The sequence below is a fragment of the Haliotis cracherodii genome, unplaced genomic scaffold (genome assembly GCF_022045235.1).
Source record: "Haliotis cracherodii isolate W230 unplaced genomic scaffold, xgHalCrac1.p SCAF_2, whole genome shotgun sequence".
NCBI classification, from domain to species: Eukaryota; Metazoa; Mollusca; class Gastropoda; order Lepetellida; family Haliotidae; genus Haliotis; species Haliotis cracherodii.
Window position 1 is genome coordinate 10,281,834 of NW_027266275.1, and position 27,893 is coordinate 10,309,726.

Consider the following 27,893-nt stretch of genomic DNA (forward strand, 5'->3'; position numbering starts at 1 on the left):
TTTTGTTTCACTCAAGTGTTGAAGAAGAATGTTTATTTGTTTTTTATTATTATTGTTATTATTTTAGTAATAGTATTGTTTACAAGCATGTATACCCTCTTGTCTCATGTACATCACATCGTATAAATAGAAAAAAACATAGAAAGACTTTTCAAGGCATATTACAGCTCAAGTAGAGTCAGTATGTATTGTCTTAATCCCATACAATGACATGCTACCTTGGAATAATAATACGTTTCCCACAAGGGACGATATTCTAGTTGTTTTTAGATGTTTCATTGTCATTGGATTCCTTCAGACCTGTAGCTGTCATGACGATTTTGTTTTAGATTATTTATCATATTAGCATATTTTCCTGAAACGCAGGACATGATGACTGTCCATGGACCATGCTCCATTGTAAAGAAGTTTCAGCTGAAAAGGAAAATATCCATTCTCATCGGTGTGCATTAGAATATCCACATAACCAAATGACAGACATAACAAGGCAATGGATGACAGTTAACAGGTTCTTGTCCCAGCCCTTATGTTCAAAGGTTAAGGGGGTCCCTAGATTCAAACAGTAAAGGGTCCAACCTCAGGGACCCCAGGACCATCATAATTCAACGCTGGGTTGCTTGAAAGGGAGGTGGTCTTGCATGATTATTTTGTGAATTTTACTGGTCCTACCATTACATTTCCAGACTCCGTAGCATTTGCTTCCGCATATATACCAGCGATTCTTTTTATGAACAGATGAAGCGTTTGCACTTTATTCTCTAATTAAATGTCATCTTCCCAAGGCAAGAGTGTCCTCTAGCCTGTATCCAAGTCTAAGGAAACACTTTTTAAATTTTGTTTCATGGATTTATCCCAGCTTTTCCACACAAGGTCGGTCGAAATAAAAATAAATATAAGGGGATGAGAATCTTCCGTGGATCTGCGAATTTTAGTGACCTCAAATTTGTTAAAATTTGATGGCTTCCCCCATAAACACCCCCAAGTTATGGACCACGCTCCATTTCAAAGAAGTTTCAGCTGAAAAGGAAAATATTCATTCTCATCCCTGAATATATATAGCAATGTCAATCACTGAAAGTCACTCTGCGATGGAGTTAAAACTGCAAATGGCCTCTTGAATCACTGACAGTGATGTAAACATGGAAATTTATATATAACATTTTTTATTGTATAAGGACTATATTACCAGCGGGCGACATAACATAAAAATAATAAATGTGTGGGCTAATTTGATATAGGCTAGTAGATGCTCTTGCCTTGTGAATAGTGTTAAGTGCATGCTCATCTAGCTCCTGTCTCTAACTCCCTACATGTTTATTAAGTACGCGTTGACGTAATTTGTGTCATTCACATTTGTGTTGTTGGTTGCATATTGTTGACATTATCACATCATTGTGCCCTAAGGCAAGTTGATTACCTTCGGTACCCCCGGTAATATTTGTTTCCGCTCTAGCTTGACAGTCATTTCTGTAATGATCCTTAACCCAGTTTTCTTTCTGTATTTTCTCATCTTCCCGACGCGAGGGAGTGGAACTTGGCCTTTATAGCCAGTTAACACCCTTGCCTCGGGAAGAAGGTATTTTCTTTCTGTTTTGCTTGGATATTGTGACGTTATAAATGTAACTTAAACATGAGTCTATCTGTGTGTCTCCGAACAGACTAAAATGCTGAAAGATATTTCCTAAAAAATCCATGTAAATATTCATTTGTGAATTTTTATTTGAACTGGCTGAAAAATATAACAAAATATTTTATCTACTGTTCTTTCCATTGATGTTCTAGTCCACATGGTACTTGAGTACTGGTCCGTAGTTAAGAGTTCTGGGGCACTTTCCGTGGTAAGACCTGTTTTATTACAATAATTGATTATCGATCAGATCGTCTTGAATGGGCACTGACATTATGTTTGAAGCAAATGCAAGTGATATGAGAGGTGGAATCTTATTGGTCAATAGGAGGGACATAGAAAGGACATAACTTGTAATAGCCACTGGTTGCACTACAATCAAGCAACAATGAATCAGCCTTGTTCAGCAAGGGTGGAAATCAGACTTTTACACTCAGTTAACTTCCTTGATTCAGGAAGATGCAACAAAATATGTCGTAAGAGGCGACCAAATGGATCGGTTGTCAGGCTCGATGACTCGTGTCCTCATACCCGTTGGCATGGATTGTTGCTCACATTATCAATGACTGGATTCCCTGGTCCAGACTCAATTGTTTACAGGCCGCCATCATATAGCTGGAATATTGCAATGTGTGACATTTAACAACAAGCAAACACTCTGATCCACATTTGGTGACAGTGTTTTACCATACCATTATGGTAATGATGTAAGATTCTACTTGGTGTAGCAAGTCGTATTAAAGCTCCTCTGAAAATGTGATTTGTATTAATTTAGAAACTGGTCATTTACAATGGGGGAGGTTAGTGAGATTAGGAGGGGTCCTAAGACCAATCTCACTCCCACCCCTATAATACATGACTAGTCCCTTATTTATTGTTTTGTCTATAGTTCTAATGTTTGTTTCAGTTTCTATTATTATGTTACAAAGGTCCTACTTTGTATTTAGAAGACAACTTCTTACGTTAAGTTATTTTGGCTATATTGTATCGATTATAAAACATGCAATAAAACATAACACACAAAGTAAAACAGTGCAATACCAAGTACCAAGGTAGACATTCAATATAATAGTCAGAAAGTAGGAAATATAAAAATTTAAAAAATAGTCAAAAAATCAGAATGAATAAACTTTGTAGCAATGTTTGCCAGCGATGCTGTTGTTAATCCTTGTGGGAAGTGTGAGTACAAGACACATTGAAAAACCAACTCCACTGATTTCAGTAAATCAGAAGTTAAGATGTTCTGCCTGCTGTTGATATTTGTTTTTTTGTAAATAGTTGTATTTAATGTTAATTGTTTTGTTGAAAACTTCTATGTGTGGGACTTACCCCACCCGCCTTTACATGCATGCAATACCGACAATCTACAGTCAGTGCTTTGAAGTTAAGTTTTCCAGTTTATCAAGAAGTCTCATTTTCCATTTTTATGATTAAGGAACTTCCAAGGAGTCAATTTTGAGTGCAACAATACTTTTATGTAACACTGTTGTACTGCTTTGATTTGTTAGTTAGTTTCAGATATGAGATGGACAGGACCTAAATAGTATTTTCTTAGCAATAATTAACTATAAAAGAATTAAATAAAAAATATGTCCATTTTAGTTGAGATGATCAAATGTATCTTAACATTTATGATTTATTTGTACAGATGTACATTTGAATAAACTATCAAACTATAAATCCTACATTTGTGGTCATATCCAATCAGTTTCCTGCATTAGCCCCTCACTGCAGTCAGATCCTGGGTAGCAACGACTGTTGTATCTCTCTGGAAATTCTTGGACCTTAACCGCGCCAAGATTCGCTGGTCGTGGGTTCAGACCCGCCCCACTGGTGATCCTTGTCTACTGGCCATAACCAGGATCATTACATTGGTTTAACCAGGGGTTAAGAACACATATGTTTACAGCCAGCAGGGCCTGCTCCTTTCAAAAGTTACTGGCCCTTTGCAAACTAACTGGCCTACAACTAAACATCTTTTCCTGCACCCTGAATGCGACATTAAACCCCATTTAGCATCATTTCACCTCGGAACTGCTTGTATTATCTCAACACTGATTGATATGTACCTGTTCCATTTGAAAGCCTGACAGTTTTTAGCTCACCTGAACATCCTCAAGTTCTTCAATTTAATAATAAAAGGATTGGAAACATTTTGTGTAAAAAGAGTTTATTATATTATGAAAATGGCAACACTTTGTAATCATTTTACACTTTGTACATGTACAACTTTCCATGAAGAAAGATATGAGTATGAGGTAAATTAAACAGAGGGTATTTATATCATGGCCTCCAGCACTTGATTTGAATGTATTTACATATCAGGATGCAATAAATAGACTTCATAAATGGAGAGAGTCAAAGTCAGACATCAGTGAAAGCTGTTACCTTTCAAAATATAATCTGTCACACCACCAGCCTCAGTCAGACTTTAGCCTCATTGTCACTTCCGCAGAAAGATACATTTGTTGACAGGTGTAAAAATATGCCATTCTTTCTTCAATCTCATTAAAAACAGATCTTAGTGTTCACTACCACTACTTTGGTGTAGGTGGTGAGGTGGGGGTTTAACGTCGCATCCAAGATTATTGCACTTATATATAGACGTGCATGTACGTGTGTGTGTTTGTGTGGCTGCTTGTACTAGTCCGGACTGATGCTGATTTATGGTGCTAGCTCACTGAGATACCATGCCGCAGTTTAACATGAATACCCTACTCAGACACAGTATAATGACTCAGAGCCGACCAGTCCTTGTTTTAGCCCCTTAATGCCGAGCGCCAGACAGGGTAACAACAAGTACCATCTTTAACGTCTTTTGGTATGACGCGGTCGGGGATCGAACCCTGGACCTTCCGCTCTCCAGGCGGACGCTCTACCCCTAGACCGCGGAGGCAGTCTCTTTGTTTGGTGTAATAGCAGTGAGCACTAAAATCTGATGTCAGTGAGATTGATGAATGAATGTAAATGTTGATTTTAACAGAAATGCAATATTGGCAGGTGGCAGTTGATGGAAGTGTACTCCTGAGCAGAAGAGTCAAATTCAAGAAACACTTTTTCTCTCAAATTCATTTACCAAAAATGAGGGTTCTACTTGACCTCCTCTTCGATGATAACAGTATCTCTTCCAACCTCCTCCTCAACAACATTGGCCACCATCATCGCCTGCTGAATGGCATCACTATCCTCCGCCAGTGGTGCCATCGCCACAGCTTCAATCTCATTCTCTGAAGGCAACACAGTCAGTGTCTGTCCATCATCGGACTCTGTGGGCATCACAGCCACGGTTTGACCTGTGTGAGGGTCAAGGACACGGATGTTGTCGCCACCGTCGCTGACAACGATGTATGATGTACCGTCGTCGGCAGATACCTGGTCGAGTATTGCTGGATCAACTTCTCCCTCTGTAATGATCTCCACATTCTGTACAGTTTCAGCCAGGTCCGTATGGACCACCACATACTCTGTTGTATGCTGGAGGAGAGAAAACACAAATTATTGTTTTATTTGTCAGATAAATTGTAACAAATATCCAAGATGCACTCTTTCTGTGGTTATTAATTTAAGTCCAACAACACGATTATAAAAGAGTGGCAATGATTTAATGGACATTGACCTGAACATGACAACTGTCATGCATGTATCAAATCTGGACTTCGAGAAACAAATTTAGCACATTGAACAAGAATCGTGGACAACCTGCCTTTTTAGAACCAGTGTCCATGTAACATCACAGAAAGGACAAGATAGCATACAACAAATGGATTTCCACAGATTTACCAAACTTCTTGGCAATCTAGATACAGCAATTCCTATATGTATGTAAAATGTGGTAAGTTGCATGTGATGCATGGAGTTGGTATTATGTGTAAGGAGCTAGAGTAGTCACATGACCTAACATGGCGACGTCCATGGTTTCGTCGTGAGCTATCATTTATTCTAGAGTAAGTATTCAAAACTTGGTAAGTTGATGACATATAGTATTCGAAACTTGGTCAATGGATGATGTAGGAGTGTGATAGCGGTTGAGGCAACAGTTGTACTATGGCGATGGTGTAGTAAAGACCGTTATGATTGATACGAAGTGTTTGTTGAGTTTGAGTCAAATCTAGGTTGTCAACAAGTGAACAAAATGCCAGGCGGAGATACATGTACATGAATACAAGAGAAAAAAACTGTTTGGCGTTATGTCAAAGTCTGATGTGGCAAATTTTCTTAACTGATTTCCATAATCCAAAATAACAAGTACAAATACAAAATTGTGCTAATAAGTCAAATGAAAAATATGTGAACCTACCATGCATCAACACTGATGTCAACATACAAATGCATCACATCAAAGGTAGTGCCTTGGCATTACACGAGTAGAAGGGCTAATTCTCTTGTCTGTGTACATCTTCCTGAGACAAGAGTGTCCACTAGCCTACATCACAGTGTAGCTTCCATCCCACCTTTGATGTAGGCTGGTGGACACTCTTGTCTGTGTTCATCTTCCTGAGACAAGAGTGTCCACTAGCCTACATCACAGTGTAGCTTTCATCCAACCTTTGATGTAGGCTGGTGGACACTCTTGGGAAGATACTATGTGTATAACAGTATTCTTTTTTATTATCATTGAACTCCCTGGTTCCTAACATTCCTTCACCTGATGATTGAATAAGCATACACTCCGAAACGTTGTGTTCCTCATATGAAAGAAGTTGACATCAATAAATTCTCTTCCTTATGTATATCATTTCTAAATGCCATTCAAGGACATAATTCTTTTTGTGTTGTAAATGACACTGGGAATTTCAGCTGTCACGAACACTTGGACAAGCCAACTATTAAGGACCCTTTGAATTTGACACAACAGTGTCCAACTATTCATCTATGTTCATTATGGATGCACCCTTCTACAACTTTTGAAGGACATACTTTTATATCATTAAAAAATTTGAAAAAAATCTTTAGGGTAATTTGAAGAACAATCAGTCATGGAAAATGAACCCATCTGAAACCCTCTCTCCCGTTCCGAGGCCTGTAGTCTGTAAATACTCACCTGACTGAGAGCATCGTCCTGCATCTCTCCCTCCTCTGGGATGAGGTAGTGCTGCGTGTCCGCCACCACGGAGGAGAACTCGGCCAGCACGGTGGGGTACTCCTCCTCCTCGAGGGTCTCGCGGCCGGTCTGCCTGGTGCAGGGCACTGAAATCATGGTACACACTACACAGATGCCTTCTGACAGCCACTCTCTAGTCTCTCTTATGGTATTGTCATTGCTTAAGATTTCATATTTAAATTACATTTAGTCCATTTTGATGGTAGTCACCGACTTCGGTCTACTCTGTTATATACTCAGGCTGAGGATATATGAATTGTTACGAATGGCTTGAAATGATTTTTTTTCAATTGCCAAAATATTTCAAGCTGGCTTAAAATAAATAATGGTAATATACTGAATCTTACTGGTTCAGACACAAATATCTTAGCACTGGTTTTGTAATTAGGTCATAATGATGTCCATAACACAGACAAACATTATTTTTTAATTTTTGTAAGATAACCTTGAAAATGTTGTAAGCTTACCTTTAGCCTTGAGATGTCGATTGAGTGTGCCATGCTCAGAGAAGGATCGATTACAGTACTGGCATTTAAAGGGCTTCTCTCCAGTGTGCGATCTCAAATGTCGAGCCAAGGATCCCTTTTCACGGAAGTGTCGATGACAGTAGCGGCACTCATACGGCATGACATTACTGTGAGTACGCATATGTACCTTCAAGGCATTCTGAGGAAAATAAATCACATCTATCATTGTTTGTCATCTCAAATCAAAGAATTATCAACAATACAGTGTTATAAACCATGTTGGAAGTTCTTATAAAATAATCGATAATGATACATTTTCATTTTTAAAACAATATGTTATCAAGTTTAACATGTATCATGTCCAGCCTTTACATCAACGTATTTACTCCTAAAAAGATTTAAGGGCCACCTGATATTCTTTCATGTTACTATAGTTAATCTGTCACGCCATGACAGCGTAACTACCCGGTATAGCAATATGAAAGAATCAGGTGGTCCTTGTCAGTTTTTGAGAAGCATACATGTGGTAGAATTCCAATGAAACTGGATATGTTCTACGAATTGCTATCAACCATCAAGCAGATTGGTAAACTCTTCATGGTCAGAACATGCACATTAACACTTAGCCATGAACCAACTTACACTAGTTTTGAAGGCCTTTTCACACATTCGACATGCAAAAGGTCTGTCTGAGCTGTGGATCTTGAGATGTTCTCGGACATGTGAGATTCTTTTAAAAAGTTTGCCGCACTCTCCACACTTGTAATGGCGTTCCTCACTGTGAGCACTCATGTGTTTATTTAGAGTGTCTTTACTTATGAATGTCTTTAGGCACACTGGACACTTATACGGGCGATCCCCTGAAAAAATGATCAATCCGCCAACATAAATCTGATACTTATAGATGACATATAGGAACAGAAATCCAAATATTTCTGAAGTTCCGGCAAAGACCTACTAACCTGCTGAGGAAAGAAAGCATACACTTGAAAACTGGATCATACCAAACCATAACAAATTTACAAAGTATTACTAGGCTGAAAACAGCTGCTAAAACACTGCAAACATAAGGTCCAAAATACAACACCATCGAATAAGCATGTCTTGTTTGTTTCATTTTAGCCACCATCAAACATGGGTGTATACTTTCTTTTACCCAGCAGTTTAGTTTAATGTCAGGCAAAATATCGCCCCCCCCCCCCCCCCCCCCCCCCCCGTGTTTCATTAAGTAGTACTATAAAATCACAGATTACACCACCAAATTGTCCCCCGCACCTAACATAGTGGACAAATCTCACCACCCACCCACCTACCTGTGTCTCATAACTAGAAGTTCACAGATTACACCACTAAATTGTCCCCCCCCACACACACATACACCCAACATAGTGGACAAATCTCACCACCCACCTGTGTTTCATTACTATAAAATCGCAGATTACACCACTAAATTGTCCCCCACCACCCAACATAGTGGACAAATCTCACCACCCACCTGTGTTTCATTACTATAAAATCACAGATTACACCACTAAATTGTCCCCCACCACCCAACATAGTGGACAAATATCGCCCCAAACCTGTGTTTCATTACTATAAAATCGCAGATTACACCACTAAATTGTCCCCCACCACCCAACATAGTGGACAAATCTCACCACCCACCTGTGTTTCATTACTATAAAATCGCAGATTACACCACTAAATTGTCCCCCACCACCCAACATAGTGGACAAATATCGCCCCAACCTGTGTTTCATTACTATAAAATCGCAGATTACACCACTAAATTGTCCCCCACCACCCAACATAGTGGACAAATCTCACCACCCACCTGTGTTTCATTACTATAAAATCACAGATTACACCACTAAATTGTCCCCCACCACCCAACATAGTGGACAAATATCGCCCCAACCTGTGTTTCATTACTATAAAATCGCAGATTACACCACTAAATTGTCCCCCACCACCCAACATAGTGGACAAATCTCACCACCCACCTGTGTTTCATTACTATAAAATCGCAGATTACACCACTAAATTGTCCCCCACCACCCAACATAGTGGACAAATATCGCCCCACCTGTGTTTCATTACTATAAAATCGCAGATTACACCACTAAATTGTCCCCCGCACCCAACATAGTGGACAAATCTCACCACCCATCTGTGTTTCATTACTATAAAATCGCAGATTACACCACTAAATTGTCCCCCACCACCCAACATAGTGGACAAATATCGCCCCACCTGTGTTTCATTACTATAAAATCACAGATTACACCACTAAATTGTCCCCCACCACCCAACATAGTGGACAAATCTCCCCATCCACCTGTGTCTCATAGCTAGAAGTTCACAGAAAAGTGCCCCACCCCCCAACACAGAAGACAAATCTCCCCCCACCTGTGTGACTCTTCATATGCTGCTTGAGGTAGCTGCTCCCCCTGAACGTCCGGGAGCAGGCCGGACACTTGTGGAGGGACTTGGCGTAGCCCATGGCGTGGGAGTCTCCCTCCGGCACGGCAGTACACGGTGTAGGCAGCTCAAGCAGCTGTCTCAGTGCTATCTGGGCATTCCTACACACAGGACAAAACCATCAGTAACAGAATACGCATCAGAATAAACTCATGCTCTCATACTTGCTCCAGATCACACATTCTGCTGTCAGCTGGTTTTGTACACAGTTAAATTAACATAAAATCTATCGTCAATGACTTTGTATAGTGCCGTATATGAAGTTGAAGTATATCTAGTTGATGTCATACTTAATGCACTATTTCTTCTCGATTGTATCCTACCTGATACACAAACCAATACAAATATTAAAAAAAATATTTATCATATATGAAACAATAGGCAAAAAGGTATGCAGAAATTTTCAAAAAAAGGATATCAGGAAAACAGTGTGTCCTTTGTAAAACTATTGCTTGTACTACTTATTGAATATGGTATGTTTACCTATGATCGTTAGAGCTGTAAGACTTCTCTTTAATTTCTGCCACTACTGTTCCATTTTCAAATCCCTGAAAAAAACAAGAATCAAACCAGTAAGATCACTGATAATTGTAATTTGGAAAGTGTTGATGTGCAAATCTTTGGTATGAGATCAACCTGTTTTTTAGTGGACCATAAAACATAGTAGGTACATACTGAAACAGTATATTAACAGTGTGATGGAAATATTTCTTTCTCATAAGTCTGAAATACAAACTTTTGGTTAGGGAAGTTCTACTGATGAGTGCAATGACCTAGAACTAAAAATGTACACATTTTAGATGCTTTAGGTTATGTCCATCAGTGACTCCAGTGATGATATATTTATTCCTAATACCATATTTTCTCGCAGTCAAATACGCAAGTCTCTTGCACTGGTGTTGTGAAATGGCTTTTAGATTTATGGTTGTCAGTCATACCTTGAGCTGAGTTTGATGCTGAGACATCATGTGTCCTTGCAGTTCTTCCCTTTTCTCCGTCACAAAATGACATAAACCACACCTGAAGGGGGTGTCGGCCAGATGAGACCGGAGATGGTGCCGCAACACTTCAATAGTCAGGAAGTCCTCCCTGCATACCTGGAACCATCAACACAAGGGGGGGCATTAAAGTTTTGTTTGTTGTTTAACGCCACACTCAGCAATATTCCACCTATATGACGGCGGTCTGTAAATAATCAAGACTGTACCAGACAATCCATTGATTGACATCATGAGCACCAATCCACACAATTGGGATACAATGTTATGCATCAACCAAGTCAGCAAGCCTGACCACCTGATCCCTTAGTCGTCTTTTACAATAAACATAGTCGCCCCTTATGGCAACAAGTGATACCTATGTAGATTGATAGTATTAGCCATCACTTAACAGATCGATACACATAACACATGCAAACAATATTAACGTAAACAATAGAAGTGATTTGCATAATATTAAATATGAGATAGCTTTGTGATAAATCGCAAAGAACAAAGCATAACGAATCGTGGTTTATTTCAAGATAAAAGATTGTTCTGTCATGACATCATTTCTAGAGATTTGAACATGCACTCGCAGTTTGATAACGTAAATTGGTGAGTTTTTGCCCATAGACATAGCTGGGCAGTGTAGATGGATGCAAAGGATGAACGATCGCATCCTATAAGGGGCGATATGTGACAATCGGGAATTTGGAGGAAAGGCACAGATAACTGATGTAAAAGTTGTGAGAATATACGGGAAATACCTACCAAACATACCCCCCCCGTTCATAAAATGGAATTGTCCGACATTGTCTTGGGCAGATTCCATTCAGGGAGTCATCCTTGTAGAATTTCCCTATTCGGAATATTCTATAAGTAATACGTTACCACTGTTATACCGAGGCTGTTGTCTCCCACAACTGCTGCTATAGCGAAATCTACCACAGAGATCTCAATTACCTCATGCAGCACGTGCGTAGCCACCTAGCTGCCATGTGACACCCTTCACTCTTGTCTCTTGCGAGAGCAAGTGCTCGGGGGACGGACGGGCGGGCAGCAGCCCAGTGGTAACGTATTACTTATAGAATATTCCGAATAGGAAAATTCTACAAATTACATTAAGTAATACGTTACCACTGTTATACCGAGGCTGACTACCACAGCGTTCCTTCCGACCAGCGGAAGTAAACACCAAGGCGGAAGCACTCGATGCGCATGCACCTAGCTAGGCGTTACCCTATTGACCTTTTTCACACTTCGCTACTTCCGGTTTGAAAGCGAGGCTTGGAGAGCAGAAGGTGAAGGCCGGATAGCACATGAAACACACGGAGATGTCAACAATGCACGCAATCGGGACAAACTGCGACAATTTAACCACCCCGGTACATTACATTTATCGTAAGTATTGAACATTATTCTTATTGACAAACTATTCTACTGTTATCTGGTCTCCTTATCGATATAAATTTGAGTCTGGCTGTTCTGTTGTGATTTCAATTTAAGATATCCATGACCACCTGGTAACTCCCAGTGCAGTTTATGGTAGCTCAGGAGACTTAATACAAATGCTACTGAAATCTTGTAAAGAATAATATTATTCATTGTTATCACACCATTAAGCCAAACTATTTATTGTGAGTTTAAATAACTTTGCGGGTTGTATTTGAAGTCGAAATATTGACCTTTTGACCATATCTAGATATATGTCAGAAACTAACTAAATTGATATGTTGATATAATGTATCACAGTGTTCCCACTGGCTTTTGAAACTGCCAGTCCTTGTGGACTGGCGACTCTAAAAATTACCAGTCCCCTCTAATTTTTGCCAGTCCCAACTTTCAACAATTAAAAAACATATGAAAATTACTTGGTTTTAATTCTTTCAACTTCATGTTTAGTGCAAAGATGTCATCTTTGAAGTAACTTATTTAGCTCTATACATCATTCACACAGTCACAATTATTCTCTTTATTTTTTAATACATGTACTTTCAAACAAAGTTGATACAACTGGATATTTAACCTAGAAATGACAAGGGGAAACCCTGATGGTAACAGACAAGCAGACATTGTTCAAAAAATGAACTTATATCTGAATATATGAATATCACCGATTTTTTGTTCAACAACAAAGATAAGTACTATATTTGCCAGTCCACAGGGACTGGCAGTCAGATGAATTACCGGTCCAAGCCTAATTTTACCGGTAAAATAACTGGTAATTACCGGTAAACGGGAACACTGTATCAAATTGTAACCTACTGAGAATTTACAATCGTAACAAATCAGAAGTTTGCATCTGTTGCGTATTTGATGTAAATTGTAATGGACTCAAATGCATTCCAATAAAATATTAGACCTCTCGATCTACTTGTGCTGTTGTGATTGTGAACAGTTGATATTTTGATTGTCAATGTTGACAGATTAGATAGCATGAGGTGTAATATTTCAACTGAATTATTACATAAAGGGTGTGTAAAAATTTAAAGTAGAGTACAGTTTGATCTGCAATTTTGGTAACAATTAATATTTCTACCAAAATGATATTTACTTTACTGTACCAATTTAATCATGTCATGAAATGAACAAAAACCCAACTAATTAATGTCCAGTAAATGTTCAATCTACATGTGATCTTTATATAATTTACAGAAACAGATAACTCTTTAACAGTTTGTATTCAAATATATTTCAAATGCATAAATTGATATTAACATTACTAAAAACTTTAAGTATCAAAAGAATTATTTTTAATTCCCATGCGTATTGCAATCATAACTCATTTATTCCCTTTGTTTAATTGTGAAACCCATCTGGTTTTACATCCACAAACATGTTTTGAAACGTTTAAAACAAAAAGATTTCTTTTGTGCAAGCAATTGCCGTGTATTATTGATTATTAATCATATCAATTTATATATAAGAATAAAGTTGTGCTTACTGTGTCATTTTGCAATAATTATATTGTTAGGGTGTAATATTTTACTATTGTTAACAATCTTTAGAACTTTAGTTTATTTCAATCAAGTCAAGTGGTGTGATCATTTTGATATTTTTTTTATAATTCAATCAAAACGAGAAAAATAAAAAAATATAAATACATAGAAGAAATTTGTTTTCCTTGTCAAATAACGATGATAGCATGAATTTATCTTATGCTCCTTGTATAACATGCTCCTTGTGAAAATTCTTTCCATTTCTTCTTCGAATGTACCTTATATGATGATTTTAGGGAGACATTACTGACAGCTATCGATAATCTTGGAGGACAAAAAACTCTACATAGTATTCTTTTTGGTGATCCAAACTTAGATGTTTTCCTGAATACAAAAATATTTTTGTCTGTACACAAATTTATAGAAATGACTAACAGATTCAGTAGCTAGCATATTATTGTTTCCAAACTGTTATTCATTAATATTGTTAAATCTATATACAATACTGAAATGTATAATATTAGCATATGTATGAGATGCACACTGTCTTCACTTTCCAGCACATTGTACACATCCTTCATATGAGCACTGTATATAAATTTATATTGCGCACTATGTTTCCACAATGTGAAGCTTCAACTGTAAATTGTTAATTTTCATTATGCAATATTATGTATAACTGTATATAGGGAGAAGGCGGTAATAAGTGCTGCCCTTTGTCTTTTTGGACAATAAAATATGTTTAATAACATTTCTTCTTGTGATCTGACAAAGTTAATATTTTCAAGTCAAGATATCAACTTTAGTAAACCACATGAAGGGATAAACATTGCATTTGACAAAATAAATTCAAGTCTTATATTTTCTTTGTGATCTTCATGACCTTACTCAGAAAACCATAGTGTCAATGAGACAGACTGACTATAGGTGTGACAAAACGTGATATTTCACCTGATTTTCACTTCAGCGAAAGTATGTTTTCAACATGGTCAGACTAAACAAAGTATTTCATGATTAAATACATACCGGTAATACAAATATCAAAACGTGTTTCATTAAAACAAGAGTGAATTTCTGTGTGACATTGATATAAAGAGCTGTAGTACACTGTCATTAAATTGATGCATCTGTTGAGTTTACTGTTTACAAAGAACATACTGTTTGTGTTTTCGACATATCAGATGAATTGATTCTTTCAAGATTGTTCTTAAGTTGCATGTAATGTTACACACTGTGATTAATTTTCCTTAAATTTCTCTATTTGAGATGAATGTTGTTTTCTAAATAAGCACTATTTTGAGAGAAGGTGAATATGCATTGTTTATAAAAAATGTTATTGAAGTAGGAATAATATTACAATATTATTGAATTATTCATTTCAGGCCAGCGAGTCAACACAATGAAGTACTAGTATCCGGGTGACGGATGTCTGGAGGAGCTTTCTGCTGACAGTAACACAATGGTTACAATGTGCGTCCTGTCAAAGGACGAGGAAGTGAAAAGCCATAATCATTTAATCAACAGATGTGCTTCCTGTCACATTTCTCTTAAATAGGAACTCCTCGGAGCCGGCTTAGAATGTGTGGTATCAACGCTGTCGGCGGGTAAGCATAAGCGTCCAAGCCCGTCCAATCTAACGCGAGAGCATCGTGATCGATGGCCCTCGGGTCCGGGACTGGTGATACAAACAACGGGAGTTGATTGTTGAACCGCGTTGCGAACAGGCCGACCATCGGAAGACCAAAACGTTCGCACAGCCACTGAAACACTACTGGGTTCAGCATCCACTCTGTGGGGCTTGGATCCTGAGGCCTCGATAGAGCGTCGGCCAGTACGTTCCGCACACCTGGGATGTGACGGGCGCGTATCTGGCACGGGACACTGTCCACCAGAGCGTAAAACTCGAACGTGAGATCGAGTAGCGAGTGACTGTGGGTTCCCCCCAGTTTGTTCACATAGGACACTACCGTCGTGTTGTCTGTCGCCAGCATGAGCCCGGCGTCGACGAGACGATGCTTCCAGTGATTGACTGCGTTGATCACTGCCTTGAACTCGAGACAATTGATGTGAAGACCTAGTTTGTCTACGCACCACAGCCCCGAGCTCACCTCCCCCTCTAGATGGGCGCCCCAGCCCACTAGAGAGGCGTCTGTATACAGGTTCAACGTGGCCCGGTAGGGCCGCATAGAGACTCCTGATAAGACATTGTAAGGGACCGTCCACCACTCCAGATGCGGTCGGAGCCGATCCGGGAGGGCGACGGTCGCACTGTGCACCTCCGTAGCTAACAACTGGATTAAAAACCATTGCAGCGGGCGGAGTTGGAGCCGACTCCGTTCGGTGCAGGCCTGGGCTGATACAAGTAGCCCTAACAGCTGTTCCCAAAAGTGAACAGTCTGTTGCACCGCTAAGACTTTGGCAATCATCGCCTGAATCTTGTGCCACCGGTCTGGGGGGACAAAGAGGCGATGGGACACCGTGTTGAACCGACCTCCGATGAACTGCAAGTTCTGAGAAGGGGTTAACTCGCTCTTGGGGAGATTGACAATCCACCCCAATTGCTGCAAGAGCCGACGTGCGAAAACGAGATGGCGTGACAGGGTGTCCGTCATTCGATTTGCTACTAGCGAGTCGTCCAGGTACGCGAAGTACCGGACACCCCTCCGGTGGAAGAACCCCACTATGGGGGTGGTTAACCGGGTGAACAGCCAGGGAGCGGATGAAAGACCGAATGGGAGTACAACCCATTCGTAGTGCCTGCCTTGAAAGACAAACCTGAGATACTTGTGATGATCCGGGTGAATCGGAACATGCAGATAAGCATCCTTCAGGTCGATCGAAGCGAGCCAGTCGGCCGGCATGATCAGTGCTTTCAGGTCTGCCAAGCACAACATTCTGAACTTGGGCGGCTTGCGCAGGTAGAACTCGTTGAACGATTTCAAGTTGTGAATCATTCTGAGTTCGGCACTGTCCTTCTTGGGAACTAGAAATATCCTGGAGTTATCCTGGAGAAAAACCCCGGTGTTATTTCTGGTAGAGCTAACTCCCGAACTGCCCTCTTCCCCACCAACCTGCCGATGGCATCGGCGAGGAAGGGAAGATCGGTTTCCGAATAGAAACCTGCCGACGGGGCAACGGTGAGCGGCGGATTCGCTTTGAGATCGAGCCGATAGCCGTACCGAATCGTGTTGACCACCCACGGGTCGTCGAACACTTGTTCCCAATTCTCCCAGTAAGTCTGGAGTCTGGCTCCCACTGGGGAAAGAGAGGGGGGCCTGACAGGCTGCAGCAGGCGCAACTGTCCAGGGCCAAGTGACTCGGGCTCGCCTACGGGCCAACCGAAGTTGGTGCTGTTGGCATACGAACCCCTCCAATGAGAGTCACCTGGAGGGGCCCTTGCCGCCCTTAGACGACTTGGGCTTCCCCCAGTTCCCCTTCTTCACGCGAAAGGGCTGCTGAGAACCCTTACCGGAGCCCTCAGAGCTGGGCTTCTTCCCAGAGGAAGAAGAACCCGAACCCTTAGGCCTGCCAGACGCAGCATCCTGGGGCGCGCTCCGCTTCGGAGCGGCACCCAGGCGCCTATGCAAGGACCCCACAAGATCCAGTGTGTGCCGAGAGGCCTCGGCAGACACAGCGGCCTGTTGTTCCTTCAGAACCCCAGGGATCTTGTTGTTGAACAGGGTCCGAGCAGACCACGGCTGCGAAAGGAGCACCTCCTGATTGGCAGCGTCCAACCCTGAAGCAACCAGATACGACTGGCGCCGAAGAAAATGGCACGTGCCGGAAATAAAGGCCGAAGCCCCGGCAACGTACTCCAGGGAAGCATTTAAACCGAGCAAGCAGTTGGAAATGCGCTGGTCTCGGTCCGTAGGAGAACCTTCGACCAGACTGGCCGCTGCAGCCAGGTATGTGTCTCCGTGAGACATTGCCAGCATGGAGTGTCGAGCGAGGGTGTCCAGCTGTTGCAAGGTACCTTGTGGTACCGTGGCAAACGGTGGGGCACGGACCCCCAAACGCTCCACATGGGCTTCCGCGGAAGGACCAGCCTCGGGAAAGGCAAGGTCATGTACCGGGAAAGACCCTTTTCTCCACGACGGTGGAGGTAACGGGAGACCCCGACCGGAGGCAGCCGCGAAGGCCTTCTCCAAAGAAGGCTAAATCCCGCGCAGCAAGGTTGATGCCGGGAAAGCCTTGTCGGACGTCTCATCGTACACCTCGGAGGAACCCATAGAACCGTGGATTCCCCGCGGTATCGGCAGGGGCTTGGGCATGTCCTCGAAGAGGTCATAAACCATGGCCACGCGGTCCTTAACCGATAGCGGAAGCAACGGTTCGGGGGAAGGACCGGTAACCACGGCAGCCGCCGCCGTACCGGTGGACCCCGCGTCCGAACCCGTCTTGCGATAAGGCCGCCAGCTTGTAGTCCACAAGTTTCGACAATAATGCGTCGACGGAATCCCCAGACAGCCCGAGGGCCGCCAAGGGATCCGCCGCAGCCGAGGAGGTGGTGCCCGCACGGGGACCCCGACCGGACAAACCGGCCACCACAGGGGTGGAGACGGACTGTACGTACAGCCGGTACCGCTCAAACTCCGCAGGCCCCAGACCTTCGCACAGTGTGCACCGGGTGTCCCCGCAAGGAACCCTGCACCGCGGGCAACGATCGTGGGGATCCCGGGACGACAAAAACTTGCGGCAAACTCCGCAACACCGAGGAGCTGGGGTAGAGGGGGTCGCAACTGGAGACATTTCCATGTCAGACATGTTTGTTTAATTCTATGAACAAAGAGCAAAACATGGTTACAACGCACGCACCACAATGATTCACAAACGAGCATTTTCACAAGAAAATAAACGAACAATGTGAACATATAACATACACATTTAACATAAAGAGAAATAAGTGATGTTAACCCCCAAAACATACAAGAACAGGGGAAACGTAAAACACAAAGTGCATACGCGAACCCCGCAAGTATAGAGAAAAAAAGGGCGGGAAAAATTCTCCGTTTGGCGGGAGAATTATAACCAAGCGTAGCTACCGCAACACCCCATAAAAGCACAGTTTATTAGAGAATAAACTATAATAAATATCACCGAATATTTGAGGAACACTTCAGCAGAGGATTACACGTCTTGCTAAGCAAGCGAAGGAGACAAGAGTGAAGGGTGTCACATGGCAGCTAGGTGGCTACGCACGTGCTGCATGAGGTAATTGAGATCTCTGTGGTAGATTTCGCTATAGCAGCAGTTGTGGGAGACAACAGCCTCGGTATAACAGTGGTAACGTATTACTTAATGTAATTTATTTAAATACGGGTAAATATTTTTAAAGCTTGTACATTTTATTAACATCCTTAAAGTGGCTGTATGAAATGTTGATATCTCTTATAGGAAATGAACGACTTGTGGTTGTTATTTTCCATACAATAAAACACTGCAGCCGCTCATGGTTTATTCTCCCTACAGTGCTTTATTGTATGAAAAACAACTCCTGATCATCGTTTATTTCTTAAATACAATTTTGCTGACAGAACAATCATGCCTACAAAAGATTAAAACGCATCACCAAGTGGACAATTTAAGGACCATATCACATGGTAGGTTATCTAATATTGCATGACGCTATGACACATCTTGTATATATACCCAGAAGTGATTAATTAAAATCTGAAGAGTAAGCTTTTTCAGCAAGTGTTGGAGTGGTATGGACGTCCCAGTACTCCCACATTGGTTGTCCTGTCGTGCAGACTGCACCAGCCGACACTCACCCTGCACTGTGTTGGGAGCAGGTTCTCCAGTTTAATGGCTTCCTCTTCTGCAGTCACACTGGCCAGATCCACGGTCGTTTCCTAAAACACATGTGTAGTTATGTCACAAGACGATGATTGTAAATTTACTAAGTTTGTCAAAATCACACATTCATAACATCAAGAAAATATAAAAGAAAGGTATGAATAGTATCCAGTCAGTATTCCATCACCAGGAACATGTGTTAAAGGCACAGAATCCAATTTTCAGATATGAACATGATGAAACACTTCCTCAACAGCTGTATAGATATGTGCCATGTCTATCAACTTGTCTAACCTTACTTCAGCACTCAGCCACTGTGATACATAAGGGTCTTCAAAATACTCATGTTATTAAACTGTCAACACGGAGAAAAGCCTAATCAGCCCAAAACTGTAAACTGAATATAACTTAATCCCTTTCACAGATCAAACTGTGCTGTTGTTTCATGTATTTTATGGTGAACTAATCTGTAGTTCAAAGAGTATGTCGAACACTATTGGGTTAACTACCAGTAGAGTTAATGGGTGTTCCATGTAAGACAACGAGTCACCTACTTTTCATGGAAGCTTCATTTTTTGTATCATAAGATCAAAGGGCTTAATGAAATTATTTTTTAACCCAAGTTTTGCAATTTTCCTGGCAGTATAAATATTTTCATCTTGCAAACCACTACATTAAAAAATTCATAATCCTTCCACATTAAGCTGGCATGCCGTGATATAACTAGATTACTCTCCAAAGCGGCATTAAACCCAACTCACTCACTCACTCAACAATGAATAACCAGTGAGTATGGTTTTTTCTGCAGCTTTTAGCAATATTCCAGCAATATCACAGCGGGGGACACCGGAAAATTGGTGTCATACATTGTATCCATGTGGGGAATCGAACCCGGGTCTTCGGCATGACGAGCCAACGCTTAAACCAGTTGGCTAACCACACTACATAGCATCATACTGAGTTGGCTTGTACAATAAACCCCACAGTAAGTTATTCTACAAGTCAGGATTGGTCTAGTGATGAATCAAGACATCCTTATTTACCTGTGAACTTGCCACCTCTGTAATGACTTGCTCAATGGGATCTGTGTCCTGGTGAATGGCTCCTTCTCCCTCCTCGCCTGCCACAACGTCTGCGACGACGGACTGGATGATGGATGCCACCTCTGTATAGACAAAGCCCTTGCTTGCGTCCACTGACTCCAGGAGCTGAACACCCCCGTCTCCGTCAGTAGGCATGTTTATCACAGCAGGGATGTTGGGTACAAAATCCCATTTTTTTCTATATCTTGGCAAGTCGGCATCGCTCTTGGCTGTGCAGGGGGTTCTGGAATTGTGACATACATACAGTTCATCAAGTTGATCCATCATTTAAGACTACATATATATTACTTCTGTTCTCTGGGAACACTGTTCACGTAGTTTCCACTACCTTTCGGAAATGTTATTAGATGAGCAATTAGTATAAGGATAAGGTAAAGTAATAATTTGTTGGTGATAAAAGAAAAAGACAGCAATCAGTCTGCGACTTAAGATATAGTCTGAAGTCCTAGTCTGGTAAAACTTGGTTCAGCCAAATGAGCTAAGTTAATCAAAATCCACATTATATCACCAAGATTGACTGAAAATGATGCCAAGAGCCAAGTTCAGGTTAGCAGAACGAAACTTTTTGGCACACATTGTAATACACAGGGGTAAGAAATGAATTTGGAAAACATAATCTAGTGGCTGCATTGCCTGCACTGTTGAGAGCTTGTACCTGGACTTCATGTGCCTTGTGAGAGCACCTGACTCCGTGAAACTTCTCCCACACATCTCACAGGAATAGGGACGTTCACCTGCAGAGAGAAACACACACTTGCAGGAAAAAACATCATACAAGGATGATAATCACATTACAGGACTTTCATGTCACAATACATTCTTATTCCATATGTAGGATTTGTTTCTTTGTTGTTTAACGTCTCACTCAGCAATATTCCAGCTATGTGACAGCAAGTCTTTGAGGGGCATTTAGAAGTGATACACATAAGGAAGAGAATTTATGGACATCAACTTCTTTATTATGTGGAACACAATGTTTCGGAGTATATGCTTACTCCTACATCAGGTGAATGAATGCTATGAGGCAGAGAGCATATATATCTACATGTAAGAACAATAAAAGTAATAAGATAACAAAAGGTGGAATCTTAACAAGGGAAGCCGACAGATAATTGGTGCTGATAGGTGATTAGCAAGACAAGGGAGGCCAACACTTTACAGTAATTAGCGCTTATTGGTAACTGGCAATAGACAATGGGCAAACAGGAGGCTGGGGGGGTAATTAGCACTGATAGGTAGAAGATTAGAAATAGCAACGGGCACTGACAAAGATCAATGCAGTAAGTCCCAAGCACAAGATAGATGGGTTCCCTGGTCACGGTTCACGGCTGGCTCCTGATGTCAATAACTTCTTGTAGTTTATTTTGTCGCCAGTTGTTGTTGTTGGTAGAGAGGTGGCTTCCCACATGATGTTATGGTCTTGGCCCTTGAGGATGTGTTCTGAGATAGCGGATTTCAGGTCTAGTTTGTTGACAGAGATCTGATGTTCTTTGAGTCTGGTGTTGAGGGATCTGAGGGTTTCTCCAATGTACTGGTGGCCACAGTTGCAGGGGATCTGGTATATACATCCTCAGGGGTTGAGACTTATACTGCTTGTGCCCCTGCCATTTTGTTATCTTATTACTTTTGTTGTTCTTACATGTACATATATCGGTATATATGCTTTCTGCCTCATAGCATTCATTCACCTGATGAAGGAGTAAGCATATACTCCAAAACGTTGTGTTCCTCATAACAAAGAAGTTGACCTCCATAAATTTTCTTCCTTTTATGAAGGCAGTTCGAAAATCGAAAATCAAGTCTGGACCAGACAATCCAGTGATTGATATGAGCATCGATCCACACAATTGGGATACAATGACATGCATCAACCAAGTCAGAGAGCCTGACCACCCGATCCTGTTAGTTGCCTCACCGTGCCTTTTACAGCAAGCATGGGTTGCTGAAGACCTATTCTCTACCCGGATCTTCATGGGTCCAATGCACTAGGAGGTAAATTTTCAGAAAGATATTCTCTACAACAATAATACCAACCTGTGTGTCTCCTCATATGCCTTGTTAAGGAACCTTTGGTTTTAAATGCATAGGGACAACCTTGAATGCTACATGGGAAGTGCCTCTTGTTGCTGTGCGTCAACATGTGTGTCTTCATCACATTCACCTTATAAAGACAAATATTTGCATGAAAGACACTGAAACTTTAGGGTACTGAGATCACAAAAAATATAAATTTTACATTAAATTGTAAATTTATATACTTAACCTATTGCACACTACATATTTCTTCCTTTCTCTTTCGATCCTTATGTGGAAACATGCTTGAATAAAGTTTCCAGCTTCTAAAAACATTTCACCCAATGACATCCCAGCATCACCATGGTCACCACCCATGCAAATGGGTCACGCACTGTAACCTTGTGCATTGTGACCTTCTACGACTTGATCACCTGTCTGCCCCTGCCACATCATTCTCTTTCTTCGAGTTGACAGGCTAGAGGAGTGAGCCAGCTTGGCATCACTTTTAACGCTTCGTCAAAGCTATCGATTACGCCCATGAGATTGAAGCATGCTGAGACAAGAAGAGGAACAATTGACAACATCCATAAGAGAATCTTCTAACCAATACTAAGACATCACGTGCACAAGGCGGCAACTTTAATGTGGAAGACTGGAGTCTCTACAGACGAGGTAGAACACCCTCCACTGGGTATTCAGTCCGGAGACCCCAAGTAATAATGACAATGAACAAAGGAAGGAGGTTCCAATTGTTATTCTGTATGTTCAGGATACAGAGTACTGGGTAACACACATAGGTACTTAGTATCGTCTTTCTGCGCTGGTGTGCAGCTGTCAACTGTTGCGCAAGGACTAAGGGACCAAATGAGGAGGTAGCTCACACAAAATATAGAAATGTACTCAATACACATCTCCACAGGGTGGTGATGAGAAAAAGAATGATGTGGGAGGGGCAGTCCAGGATTCCCAAGTTTTTGGGAAAAAATAATAATTTTGTTCAAATTGGTCAGTGTCCCTTCTACAAAGTTATTACTATACAACATGAATTGGGAAATTTGTAATTCCAATGTGGGAAGTTTTACTGACATCTGTTGACTTTGGGCCTAATATGGGCCTCTGAGCAGGTCTACATAAATGCCAGTAAATGTTCAGAAAATCCCCTGAAAAATACAATACTGATGTGCTAAAAATAGGGGGCAATATCCCACAGTTTGCTAAAATATATATGTTCTTCCAAACTGTGCAAAATCCTACATGGAGATTCTACCTAAATTGATTACAATCCATTGAGAAATAAGGAAAAAACAGACCCCAGCTTACCTATCCAAATTACAATGAAGCAAATTGCTGTACCAGCGAGTATTGCTGAAGTGGGACTGATACAAAGGGTCTGGACGACCCTTCATCAAATAAACTTTTCAGCATAGAAATTAAAACAATCAACAACATTTGAGTTGGAAAAACAAGGCAGTTACCTGTCCGATCAACTTTGGACTTTCAAAGTGCTCTTGTAATGTTATTATTAACATGATTATGCAGGCCTGTAATGTTATTATTAACATGATTATGCAGGCTTGTAATGTTATTACTTACATGATTATGCAGGCCTGTAATGTTATTATTAACATGATTATGCAGGCCTGTAATGTTATTATTAACATGATTATGCAGGCTTGTAATGTTATTATTAACATGATTATGCAGGCCTGTAATGTTTTAGGGTATATCTGATTCAGGACACATCCAACACTTACGTCTTTAAACCTATTCCCACAGTGTTCGCAGCTGTAAGGCCTGTTTGCAGTATCCTCTTCATTGGCCTTGACCTTTTTGAACTCTGGGTCATTCTTGACCGTGTATGTCTCATCTTCATCATGGCTATCAACATCCTCACCATCCTCATCATCCCCATCATCGTTGGTGTGTTCATACTGGATGTGCCAACGCAGAGTAGCCTCCCTTTATACAAAAATATTGATAAACAAATATGACAGAACTCATTTGAATCTTTCAAATTTGACTTTTAAATTAGAAGGTGGTGCAAATAACATGAACAATACTGCAATCACCACATGGAATTTATACATTTAGTCAGAACAAATTTTCAGTTCTATAAAGTATATTGATGACAACTGCGTAGATCGATGTCCATGATGTTAATCATGGATTGTCTGGTCCAGGCTAAATTATTTACAGACTGTCGTCATGCAGCTGGAATATTACTGAGTGAGGCGTTAACAACAAACAAGAATCTTTTACTGCTTTTGTGAAATGCACAGCAGCATTTTACTGGATGTCAACAACTGTGACCTATATGCATTAACACTGAGAAATTCTGAATGGATGTAAATAATATGCACTGCTTGTCCTATGAGATGGAAAAGAGTACAGCTGTTTGAATCATTGGAGCCAATACAAGAGAAGTCAGCATGTAAAATATATATGCTTCTATTCCAATAAGATACAAAATCAATTTTCAGACAGTATCAGTAAGATTTCCTCACTCAATCATTAGGTTTTGATTCCAACAAGGAAATCACCAAATGCAACAAGCAAAAGACTACACAAATACTTTGGTAGTATCCTGGAAAAAAGGGTAAACCCTAGACTTGCACAAGTCTCTAAGGCAATAATTATTAGTTTAAATCATAAGTTCTAGATTATGTAAATAATAAGAACAGGTTGTCCCTATAAGAGACTGGATTCCTTAGATGTCCACATATCTAGACTTGCCTATTACGAGGATAGAATCACTAGACATCCATGGATTTTTCTTACAGTACAGCCTTGGAGCAAGGCTAGGTAAACCCCTCACATTCTCACCTGTGAAACTTCTTATCACAACTGGTACAAATATATGTACTTCTCTCTGCAATGAGTTGAACATCTACCTCGGATTGACGCTTCTTGCGTTCTGAAATCAAACAAATTAGGTAAAATCAATTGATATTTATAATAATGATAATAATGAGTCCATTTGTATGGCGCCAAACTCCATACCAGCTTGTGTGCTCATGGCGCTTACATTATTACCCCAGTCAATGGATCAGTGAGCACTCTATTTTCATTCTCAGCTCCCTGGGGAATATACAAAGCAAGCTGCCTGTGAGGCGCTAGAAGGTTAACAGCCACATTACCATCTCATCCTACCGGGTATTTATGAAGTGACAATGACAATAGACTACACATAATCAATGAAAATGTCTCCTACAAACGTTTACATATATGAACGAAATTGATCAAAGCATCAATCAAAACAGCTATGTTAAATGTAGTTAATACTTGCCATTTTGACTTTATGTTCAAACTCATATTGTGACAAGTCAACAATATTACAGTCTATTTTTCTATTGTTAGATGTTTGAGAGGTATTCCACTTTGAAGCTGGTGTTTGCTTCTGAGAAGGCTGATCATTACCAATTTCTTCAAACCACAAGAAGAACTCTTAAGAACTTTCATTAACATGCTTGTCAAAGATATGTTAACTTTCATCTTCAGTCTTAGACAGATTGCCTTGTTAAATATAGGAAAAATGTATAGAGCTTGCTGACAAACAAAAAATGAAATCCACATAATCAGAGCCACATTTCATGATGGTTCATTTTAACATGGGAATACAGAATCGCTATTCGTCGCAACAAATGGCGGAAACATTTGTACAACAAAAACCTCAAATATTAGTATTATTACTTTCCTTTTTCTAAAAGTTACTAATGACAATAGCACTGGTAACTTTCTGTTGGGACTGGCTATTCTCTTCTGATAGAAAATTCTAAATTTCCAATATTTTAAAATATACACTTATCACATTGTGTATTGTATGTTTCTATTTTGTGAAATTGTCATTACAACCATAGTATCTAAATAAAGACTGAATATCTAGATCTAATGTGCTCTTACTTCTCTTTCGAGTTTGATTTTCCTTCCCCTCATTTCCCTCTGTGTTGTCTCCTTCTTGGCCATTCTCCATTGGTGTTTGTGATGTTCCATCCTGCTGAGGTGGGTTGTTTGGCTTCTGGACTAACTTGGGTAGCACCATTCGACGATCCTTGTGGGATCGGGCATATGTCACCTTGAAATTATCATGGCGGATCTTGTGTTCCAAATATGCCTGAATATTGGTGAAAACCTTTTTGCATTTCTTACAGTAATGAATGTCTTCATCACTGTCATTGTCAGTTTCAGCTCCTACAACAAAAATGCAAAATAAATAAAATAAGAAAACATGATTAAAGAACTTCTGACTAAAACAATCACTTATAGATTTCTCAATGGATGTTTGAAGGGAAACAACACTCTAACTCTCGGTCGTCTAGCTGGCGCCATTTTATTTAGCCCGCATAACCACCAGATTATCACCAATTAGCATCACCGACCCAACAAATTGGGCTTCGGACCACCTCATTCATTTCTCCATTGATGTTTAAGTATGTTTTATACAAGCATTCTTTATTTCTCACACAGGAATCCAAGCTCTTTAAAAAAATGTAGCAGTAATAAAATATATCCAGCATTAATTATTGGTTTTGTTCTAGAAGTTGACATGAAACCCTGAGAAAAAATAAACAACGTGATCATGATATAAAAGCTGTGGACCATATAAACACTATAGGCCCATACATTTTCTAGATCTAAACACTTTATGATACATTTTTTACATCGGAATTAATGCTCTCCTTAGTGTTGTAAGAATAAATTTAGAGTGGTATTTTCCAGGAGTAAAAACAATGTAAATCTATAGTCATGAAAACTATTTAATCGACGATGAAATAACAAACAATAACGGTCAATACAATACTAAAACAATACTTCTCCAAGTCATGAAACCCACTATCAGTGGGCTACAACCTCCAGGCCTGAGGAGGGATAGTCAAACCAACCATACGACAGTCTAACCTATATTCGCTAACCAATATATTTCATGTTGTAAGAATATACATTCTACTATTTTTTCAAATAGGTTTACCATATAGTATTATAATCGTGGTTGATAAAATGTTGGTTTCCGTCAGCAAATTACCCTAAAATATCTCCACATGTTACATCTCGATGTGAGCACCAGCTGAGCACTAGGCCCAAACGACGAAGCTCGGCTTCGCCGGAGTTCTTTTCAAAATGGAATTTAGGACAATGCTGAATTGGTTGTATTTTAGCGTTTACTGGTATGACTGAAGTATGTAGGTCCTAATCAGGAGCTGACAAAAAGCAATTAAAGAAATATTACAAGTTTCGTCTGCTACAAACAAACCTTCTATCAGGCTTGCAGCTAAACTGTCGTTTGTAGGCTTGTCGCTCTCGTTCATGGCGGCGTTTTGCGACAACCAGCAAGGAGACTGAAAGGCTTCGGGTAACTCCGGCAGTGTTCGTGAACAAGCGCACTTGA

General features: G+C 40.5%; 1 protein-coding gene across 1 annotated transcript; it reads right to left on the bottom strand.

Annotated features, from left to right (window-relative positions):
* Positions 1–3,890: 3,890 nt before the first annotated feature.
* LOC139468671 (transcription factor E4F1-like) lies at positions 3,891–27,833 on the bottom strand. Its single transcript, XM_071250797.1, has 15 exons — positions 27,759–27,833; positions 26,411–26,698; positions 25,334–25,424; positions 24,265–24,469; positions 22,529–22,655; positions 21,150–21,228; positions 20,435–20,717; positions 19,367–19,447; positions 10,615–10,773; positions 10,160–10,224; positions 9,605–9,777; positions 7,838–8,055; positions 7,196–7,394; positions 6,669–6,814; positions 3,891–5,101 (listed from the first exon to the last, which is right to left on the bottom strand). Exons 1-15 carry the CDS (start codon positions 27,811–27,813, stop codon positions 4,718–4,720), a joined length of 2,553 nt encoding a protein of 850 aa, XP_071106898.1. The 5' UTR covers positions 27,814–27,833; the 3' UTR covers positions 3,891–4,717.
* Positions 27,834–27,893: the final 60 nt, after the last annotated feature.

Coding starts and splice junctions, on each gene's coding strand:
- LOC139468671 (XM_071250797.1), bottom strand. CDS start 27,813: ATGAACGAGAGCGACAAGCCTACAAACGACAGTTTAGCTGCAAGCCTG. Junction 20,718..21,149: donor ACAAGGCACATGAAGTCCAG/GTACAAGCTCTC, acceptor TCACAATTCCAG/AACCCCCTGCACAGCCAAGA. Junction 9,778..10,159: donor TACAGCTCTAACGATCATAG/GTAAACATACCA, acceptor TCCTGTGTGTAG/GAATGCCCAGATAGCACTGA.